Source organism: Physeter macrocephalus, chromosome 4 (assembly GCF_002837175.3).
Source record: "Physeter macrocephalus isolate SW-GA chromosome 4, ASM283717v5, whole genome shotgun sequence".
Classification (NCBI taxonomy): domain Eukaryota; kingdom Metazoa; phylum Chordata; class Mammalia; order Artiodactyla; family Physeteridae; genus Physeter; species Physeter macrocephalus.
The window spans coordinates 146,877,481-146,887,354 of NC_041217.1; the positions used below are offsets into that span (position 1 = coordinate 146,877,481).

A 9,874-nucleotide genomic window follows, 5' to 3' on the forward strand; every position below is an offset into this window, starting at 1 on the left:
CGGAGCGGCTGGGCCCGTGAGCCATGGCTGGTGAGCCTGCGCATCCGGAGCCTGTGCTCCGCAACGGGAGGGGCCACAGCGGAGGGAGGCCCGCATACCACAAAAAAAAAAAAAAAAAAAAAAAGCACTGTAGGGAGTTCCCTGGCGGTTCAGGGGTTAAAAATCCGCCTGCCAAGGAAGGACGGGGACATGGGTTAGATCCCCGGTTCTGGAAGATCCCACATGCCGCGGAGCAACTAAGCCCGTGCACCACAACTACTGAGCCTGCGCTCTAGAGCCCGAGAGCCACAGCTACTGAGCCTCCGTGCCTAAAGCCCATGCTCTGCAACAAGAGAAGTCACTGCAATGAGAAGCCCTCACACCGCAACAAAGAGTAGCCCCCGCTCACCACAACTAGAGAAAAGCCTGCGCGCAGCAGCAAAGACCCAACGGAACAAAAATAAATAAATAAATAAAACAAAATAAAAACTAAAATATTTCTTTAAAAAAGCACTGTAAACTACAGTGCATTGGGAAAACATAAGATATTTATCTTCAATGAACAATAAAAATCAAGAAATAGTTTTTCACCTTAAGTTTCTGATATATGTGGCGCAGAGAATCTGCAGTTCCCATGTCAGCTTCATCAGAAATACACACAATATCTAGCTTCATTTTCATCTTGAAGTCTGCACATAGAGCCTTTTGGACATCCCTGGTTGTAATGACAATGACTTCTATAGCATGAAAGAAAAAAAGAAGGAAAAATGCAAAAACTCTCATTCATTTAGACAATGGTTACACTTTTTCAATTAGGTTTGGTCTGTTTCTAGATTTAGTAATAACAGCTAATATTACTGAGACTTTTCAATGTATTTTACGTGCATTCTCTCGTTAATTCTTACAGCAATCTCATTTTACAAATGAGAAAACTTGGAGTAAAAGAAATGAAGTGACTTTGTTCAGGGTACTAAAACTAGTAAACGAGATCTAAGATAAAACTCGTGTCTGTATGATTAGAGCCCACTCTTTAACTAATACATTACACACCACTTCTTCCTGATGTAAAGAATTTAGAAGAGCATTTATCAAAGCATATACAAATAGGATCACATTTTAACTCTTCATTCACTCCAAAGAAAGAGCTATCACCACTCTCCATCAGACAGTCCTTAGTGCTTCACTGAGGATCACAATGAACCCAGTAACAGGCAGTTTCCACGTAATAGATGCCTTCACCTTATCCATGTAGCTATCAATTAATGACAGAAAACTTGGGGTTTTGTCATGGATCTTTGGCAGGGTAATGTAATCCACTGCAATATAACATGTGTTGCTGATATCTGAAGATCAGGTTTTAGCATCTCTAAAGTGTAACAATTTCCACTACTTGTTCCATGATAGTGCTCAATTATCTCTCCCTTTCACTATAATCATTCTCTTTTCTATTTTCTTCCCTTCTTTCTTCCTCTTTCTTTTTCAAATCATTTAACCTTTCTTCTTTCCTTCTCTCTTTCTTCCCTTCCCCATTTGGCTTTCTTTCAGTCATTAACTCACTCATTCAACCAATAAGTACAAATACATTTAATATGTAAAGGACAAATAGGCACTGAGAATTCAGAAATGAACTAAACACGGTCCCTATTCTTAAGAAACGTAACATGGAAAAATTAGACATGGAAATGATTAATTAAGGAAGGCTTCATGGAAGGGATCGCCTCTGGGGCAGGCCATGATGAATTCAAGTCCAACAAAAATTTCTTTAATACATACTGTACATAAAATGCTGATGTTACAAAGATGAATTAGACACAGTACCTGCTCTCAGGGAGATCAGTCTCCCATGCCACTAACTACAGCATAAAGCAGGCCTTGAGAGGTACTGAGATAGAAAAACAAAGTGTGATGAAAGCATAGAGGATGATTATGCTCTGATTAAAACTGTTTGTGATTAAAACTCTTTGTGATTTCAAAGAGAAGGTGACATTTCCATAGGTTGGAGAGGACATTTTAGGTAGAGTGAAGGGAGTAACTATAAATACGGGACAGTCAGTCTCATAATTGGACCAGGACTCTTCCGTATGGAAAGAGACTAATGCTAAGCAGAGCTATGTTAACGTCCCTAAAATCACAAACAATATGAACAGAGTGAACACAGAGTTTACTGTTCAACTCCAGAATCCCATGTTTAGGAGACATTCTCCAAATTCTGACTGAGCCTCACTGAGAAGAAATTTTCTATATACCACAAAAGGCCATCACCAAGCATAACTAAAGATATATAGCAAAAGTAAAAAGAAAAAAAAGTTATAGATGACAAATCCATAAGAACTTACTAAAGGGAAGTAGTACATTTAAAAGTGTATTAAGATGTGTCCTTCACCTGTGAGACTGAGATCTAAAAAGAAAATCTTTTCTAAAACACATCTCTTCGGGACTTCCCTGGTGGCGCAGTGGTTAAGTCTCCGCGTTCCCAATGCAGGGGGCCCAGGTTTGACTCCTGGTCAGGGAACTAGATCCCACATCCATGCTGCAACTAAGAGTTCACATTCGCTTGCCACAACTAAGGAGCCCGTGAGCCACAACTAAGACCCAGCACAACTGAATAAATTATTTTATTTTATTTTATTAAAATAAATATTTTTTTAAATGTTTAATTAAAAAAATAAAACACATCTCTTAACGTCAATGTCATACAGACTACTGCAAAGAAGTGTTCATGGGTCTGTCTCAAGAAGGTATGAGTGGAATAAACACTGGATCACAACCCTGGGGCCCAGGATCTGGCACCACCTCCATCTGGTATTCTGATTTGCTATATCTAACTACAGGACACCTCAAACTCATTGTGGCCAAAGCCAAACTCATTGTCTTCGCTCAAACCTGTTCCTTGGGAAGCAACCTAAATGTCCATCAACAGAGGAATGGATAAAGATGTGGTACATACATACAATGGAATATTACTCAGCCATAAATAGGAACGAAATTGTGCCATTTGCAGGGACGTGGATAGACCTAGAGACTGTCATATAGAGTGAAGTAAGTCAGAAAGAGAAAAACAAATGTCATATAATATCGCTTATATGTGGAATCTAGAATAACGATACAGATGAACTTACGCACAAAGCAGAAATAGAGACACAGATGTAGAGAACAAATGTATGGATACCAAGGGGCGGGGGTGGGATGAACTGGGAAATTGGGATTGACATATATACACTACTATGCACAAACTAGAAAACTAATGAGAACCTACTGTATAGCACAGGGAACTCTACTCAGTGCTCTGTGGTGACCTAAATGGGAAGGAAATCCAAAAAAAGACGGGATATATGTATACATACAGCTGATTCACTTTCCTGTACAGCAGAAACTAACACAACATTGTAAAGCAACTATATTCCAATAAAAATTAATTTAAAAAAATAAAATAAAAGTCACCTGAAATGAAAAACAAAAAAACAAAAAACCTGTTCCTTGTCCCATATTCCCTTTCCTATTATTGGCATCACCATCCACCTAGTTACCCAAGCAAAAAGTAGAAGGAACTCTTCCCTTTCTTTCTGCTACCCATCCCCATTAATCAACAACTTTTTCAGATGGTCCTTCTTCTCCATCCTTAGTTCTAATGCCTTAGTTCAGACCCTCTTCATTGCTAGTGTGGACTTTTGTAACAATCTCCTAATTCATCTCCCTGCTTATAGTCTTAACTCCTCCACACTGATTCTTCATAAAGCTTCCAAAGCAATTTTTAAAAAAATCTGAGTTGTCAAATTTATCACCATAAACTTGTTCACAATATTTACTTATTACCTTTTTTGTTTGTTTTTTTGGCTGCACTGCATGGCTGTGGGATCTCAGTTCCCAGACCAGGGACTGAACCTGGGCCACAGCAGTGAAAGCACCAAATCCTAACCATTAGACCATGAGGTAACTCCCCTGCTCATTATCTTTTTAATGTCTATAGGATCTCTGTAGTGATGTCCCCTCTCTCATTCCTGTTATTAGTAATTTGTGTTTTCTCTCCTTTTTCTGATCAGTCTAACTAAAGATTTAATAATTTTATTGATTTTTTTCAAAAAAACCCCCATCTTCTGGTTTTACTGATTTTCTCTAACACTTCTGGTTTCTATTTCATTTATTTCTGCTCTTATTATTTTTATCTCCTTCTTTCTACTTATTTGGGTTTCATTTGCTCCTCTTTTCTCAGCTTGTCAAAGTAGAAGCTTAGATGATAATTTGAGACATTTTTTTCTTTTCTCACAGAGTGCTTAATGCTAAAAAATTTTCTCTAATCATTGCTTTAGCTATATCCCTCAAATTTTAATACACTGAATTTTCATTTTCAGTAAGTTCAAAATATTTTCTAGTTTCCCTTGTGGTCAGATGGCCAAAAAGCACATGAAACGATGCTCAACATCACTAATTATTAGAGAAATGTAAATCAAAACTACAGTGAGGTATCACCTCACGCTGGTCAGAATGGCCATCATCAAAAAATCTACAAACAATAGATGCTGGAGAGGGTGTGGAGAAAAGGGAAACCTCCTACACTGTTGATGGGAATGTAAATTGATACAGCCACTATGGAGAACAGTATGGAAGTTCCTTAAAAAACTAAAAATAGAACTACTGTATGACCCAGCAATCCAACTCCTAGGCATATACTCAGAGAAAACAATAATTTGAAAAGATACATGCACCCCAATGTTCACTGCAGCACTACGTACAATAGCCAGGACATGGAAGCAACCTAAATGTCCATCAACAGAGGAATGGATAAAGAAGATGTGGTACATATATACAATGGAATATTACTCAGTCATAAAAAAGAACAGAACAATGCCATTTGCAGCAACATGGACGGACCTAGAGATTGTCATACTGAGTGAAGTCAGACACAGAAAGACAAATACCATACGATATCACTTATATGTGGAATCTAAAAAAAGGGCATGAATGAACTTAGTTACAAAACAGAAGTAGAGTCACAGATGTAGAAAACCAAGGGGATGGGGGGGTAAAATTGGGAGATTGGGATTGACATAGACACACTACTATATATAAAATAGATAACTAATAAGAACCTACTGTATAACACAGGGAACGCCTCAATTCTCTGTAATGGCCTATATGGGAAAAGAATCTAAAAAAAAGAGTGGATATATGTATAACTGATTCACTTTGCTGTACACCTGAAACTAACACAACATTGTAAATCAACTATACTACAATAAAAATTAAAAAAAAATTTCCCTTGTGGTTTCTTCTTTGGGTTATGTAGAAATTATGTGGTTTAATTTCCAAATACTTAGGGATTCTCTTGATACCTCTCTGTTATTGATTTCTAATTTAACTCTACTGTGGTCAGAGAATATATTTTGTATGATTTTAATCTTTATAAATTTATTGAGACCTGTTTTATTTAAAAAATATGGTCTATCTTGGTAAAGGTTCGTAGCACTTGAAAAGGATGTGCATTCTCCTTTACTGGGTGGAATGTTCTATAAATGTCAATTAGGTCAAACTGTAGAAAATCCTAAGGAATCTACAAAAAGCTAGAAGAATTAATAATAGGTGTATTTAGGGCTTCCCTGGTGGCGTAGTGGTTGAGAGTCTGCCTGCCGATGCAGGGGACACGGGTTCGTTCCCTGGTCCGGGAAGATCCCACATGCCGCGGAGCGGCTGGGCCCGTGAGCCATGGCCGCTGAGCCTGCGCGTCTGGAGCCTGTGCTCCACAACGGGAGAGGCCACAACAGTGAGAGGCCCGCGTACAGCAAAACAAACAAACAAAAAAAAAAGGTGTATTTAGCAAAGTTAAAGGATGCAAGATCAGCATAAAGAAACTGTATTTTTATGTACTAGTAACAAACTTCTGGAAATTGGAATAATTACCATTTATGATAACGTCAGAAATATCAACTACTTAGAAATAAATCTAACAAAATTTATGTGTAAGTCCTATACACTGAAAACTATAAAACACTGTTGAGAGAAATTACAAAAGACCTAAATAAATGGAGAGATATACCACGCTCCTGGATCAGAAGACTCAATATTATTACGATGTGAATTCTCTTCCTACTGATCTATGGATTCAATTCAATCTCAATCTAGGACGGGAATAAAACACAGACCTACTAGAGCATGGACTTGAGGACATGGGGAGGGGGAAGGGTAAGCTGTGACGAAGTGAGAGACCTACTAGAGCATGGACTTGAGGACATGGGGAGGGGGAAGGGTAAGCTGTGACGAAGTGAGAGAAGGGAGACGCAAGAGGGAAGAGATATGGGAACATATGTATATGTATAACTGATTCACTTTGTTGTAAAGGAGAAACTAACACACTATTGTAAAACAGTTATACTCCAATAAAGATGTTAAAAAAAAAAATAATACCGGACAAGTCATGAAAAGAATTTTGATTTTTAAAAATGAATAAAACCAGATTTAAGAGAAAAAAAAAATTCAATCTCAATCAAAATTAAAGCAACCCTTTTTGTAGAAACTGATAAGCTGATTCTAAAATTTATATAAAGATGCAAAGGACTTAGAATAGTTAAAACACTAATTTAACCATATTAAACCTCAGTTTAAGCCTTTCACTGGTTCCCCACTGCTTTCAGGAAAAAAAATCTAAATTCATCAGCATGCAATACAAGGCCCTTCATAGCATGATCCCTGTTTATTTCTCTCATTACATCTACTCCTTCCCCCTTACACTTGATATTACAGCCAAATAAAATGAAAAGTAGCTGCCAGAACATGCTGTGCTGATCATGACTCTATCTCTGCATATATTATTACTTCTGTATGGAATGCTCTCTCCACACTGGTGGGCCTGGTAATCTATTTTTCAAGACTCAATTCAAGGGTCAGCTACTCTGTAAGCCTTCTCTGAATCTCTCAAGTAGAAACAGCAACTTCTTTATAACAAGCACTTATAATGTGCCTTTGTTATAACATCTATCACATTACACAATGATAATCTGTTTACATGTGTATCTGTCCAATAGACTTTAAAGTTCTAGAAATCAGGGTCTGAGTTAATATTTTCAATTCTGTACCCTAGTGCTTAATATATTACCTGGCACATACAGGTTCTCAGTAAGTACTGACTATGAGGCACTTGTATTCCTCATGTCATGTTCTGACATCCTTCCAGGGTTCATCTTAGATCACTGTGGAGACCAGCTCTAAAAAAGTAACACTTAGCACTATCTTCTCAACCTTTTTCACACAGCGATAGAGTACTCCTGAGTTCCTAATTTAAAGAGGCCAGGCTCCAGCCAACACTGAGTCCTAGTCTTCTTTCATTCGTCCTGTCTCACACTCATAAAACTGACAAATCACTGGGATCAAACACCCTAAAAGTTTTATGAGTACATCTCATTGCCATAACTCACCTTCAAATCCAACACGTTCAAGCAGATTCAATGGGTACCAAATTAAAGGTTTGTTCCCAACTGGAAGCAGAGGTTTGGGAATACCGGAAGTCAGGTCTGTCATCCGAGATCCCCCTCCAACTGCCATTACTACTGCTTGAAATTCCATTTTTACCAACTGCAATCACAGAGAAAAACAAGAGAAAAAGAAGTAACAAAAATCAAAGCACACACAGTATTAATCCTATTTTTAGTTAGGTTATTTATATCCACTTATGACAAATACATCATTTCCAACTCCAATAACCAGAATAAGACTCCTTAGCTGCAGTATAAACATCACACTTATCCTATTCTCTTACTCACGTATATATAATCTCAGCTCCAGTCTGGGGAGATGGGCTGGAGGAGGGATATGAATTAAGAAAAAAAAAATCTGGCCCTTGTTCTTGAGTTGCTCACAATTAAGTGAAGACAAATAGAGTAAATTACAATATATTATCATTAATGCCATGGCAGGGATACATCCAAGATGCAGTAGGCATATATAGTGACGGTAACACCTAAGTCTTCCTAGAAAAGATGGAAGGTTTTACAGGAAAGTAATGCCTGAGCTGACTCTTAAAGAAGTAAGAGTTTACCAAGTTGGCTTCTGATTTGTGAGTTCATATTCCTTGAAAAAAATTTTAAACTTCTGACTAGAATTAACAGCACAAATACAAGCACATTAGATCTCTGAAAAGTGTGAAATGAGTTAAGATTCTTCTAATAATCCAGCCATTTGCTCCCATTTTCTCATTACCCCCAACTTGAAAGATATCACTATAAACACAAAGGCAGGCTTGTATCTTAACCTAGATTTGCAGAGCCCAATTGCAGAAACAAAGCAAATTAATTCCTTTTTTTCCACACTCAAGGTAATAAATGAACCTGTTTGACATTCAAAAAAATCTCTTTACAGCAGCTACCACAGAAGAGAGGCACAATAAAAGATCATAAATCAAAACCTCAACAAAGGGCTTCCCTGGTGGCGCAGTGGTTGGGAGTCCGCCTGCCGATGCAGGGGACACGGGTTCTTGCCCCGGTCCGGGAGGATCCCACATTCCGCGGAGCGGCTGGGCCCGTGAGCCATGACCGCTGCGCCTGCGCGTCCGGAGCCTGTGCTCCGCAGCGGGAGAGGCCACAACAGTGAGAGGACCGCGTACCGCGAAAAACCAAAAAAAACCAAAAAAAACCAAAAAAAAAACCCTCAACAAAATACTAGCAAACAGAATCCAACAGCACATTAAAAGGATCATACACCATGATCAAGTGGGGTTTATACCAGGAATGCAAGGATTCTTCAGTGTACGCAAATCAATAAATGTGACAGGGCTTCCCTGGTGGCGCAGTGGTTGAGAATCTGCTTGCCAATGCATGGGACACGGGTTTGAGCCCTGGTCTGGGAATATCCCACATGCCACGGAGCAACTGGGCCCGTGAGCCACAACTACTGGGCCTGCGCATCTGCAGCCTGTGCTCCGCAACAAGAGAGGCCGTGATAGTGAGAGGCCCACGCACCACAATGAAGAGTGGCCCCCGCTTGCCGCAACTAGAGAAAGCCCTCGCACAGAAATCAAGACCCAACACAGCCAAATAAATAAATAAATAAATAAATTTATATTTTAAAAAATTAAAAATAAATGTGATAAACCATATTAACAAATTAAAGAAGAAAAACCATATGATCATCTCAATAGATGCAGAAAAAGTTTTTGACAAAATTCAACACCCATTTATGATAAAAACCCTCCAGAAAGTAGGAATAGAGGGAACTTACCTCAACATAATAAAGGCCATATATGACAAACCCAGAGCCAACATCATTCTCAATGGTGAGAAACTGAAATCATTTCAACTAAGATCAGGAACAAGACATGGTTGCCCACTCACCACTATTATTCAACAAAGTTTTGGAAATTTTAGCCACAGCAATCAGAGAAGAAAAAGAAATAAAAGGAATCCAACTCGGAAAAGAGATTTGTATGGAAACACAAAAGACCCCGAATAGCCAAAGCAATCTTGAGAAAGAAAAATGGAGCTGGAGGAATCAGGCTCCCTGACTTCAGACTATACTACAAAGCTACAGTAATCAAGACAGTATGGTACTGGCACAAAAACAGAAATATAGATCAATGGAACAGGATAGAAAGCCCAGAGATAAACCCATGCACATATGGTCATCTTATTTTTGATAAAGGGGGCAAGAATATATAGTGGAGAAAAGACAGCCTCTTCCGTAAGTGGTTCTAGGGAAACTGGACAGCTACATGTAAAAGAATGAAATTAGAACACTCCCTAACACCATACACAAAAATAAACTCAAAATGGATTAAAGACCTAAATGTAAGGCCAGACACCATAAAACTCTTAGAGGAAAACATAGGCAGAACACTCTATGACATAAATCACAGCAAGATCCTTTTTGATCCACCTCCTACAGAAATGGAAATAAAAACAAAAATAAACCA

The 9,874-nt window shown here is 38.5% G+C and overlaps 1 protein-coding gene across 3 annotated transcripts in view; it reads right to left on the reverse strand.

The window, feature by feature from the left end:
* The window catches only part of EIF2B3 (eukaryotic translation initiation factor 2B subunit gamma), a 158,158-nt gene that overhangs the window by 145,308 nt on the left and 2,976 nt on the right, over positions 1 to 9,874 (reverse strand). For 2 of the 3 annotated variants that reach the window (XM_007110668.2, XM_028489433.2), the window contains exons 2-3: positions 7,386 to 7,542; positions 571 to 716 (exon numbers count right to left, since the gene is read on the reverse strand). The exons of the other annotated variant lie outside the window; for it this stretch is intronic. In XM_007110668.2, coding sequence (XP_007110730.1) covers positions 571 to 716; positions 7,386 to 7,533 — 294 coding nt within the window. In that variant the 5' untranslated portion in view covers positions 7,534 to 7,542. The remainder of the gene's footprint in view (positions 1 to 570; positions 717 to 7,385; positions 7,543 to 9,874) is intronic. 3 annotated transcript variants of the gene reach the window in all.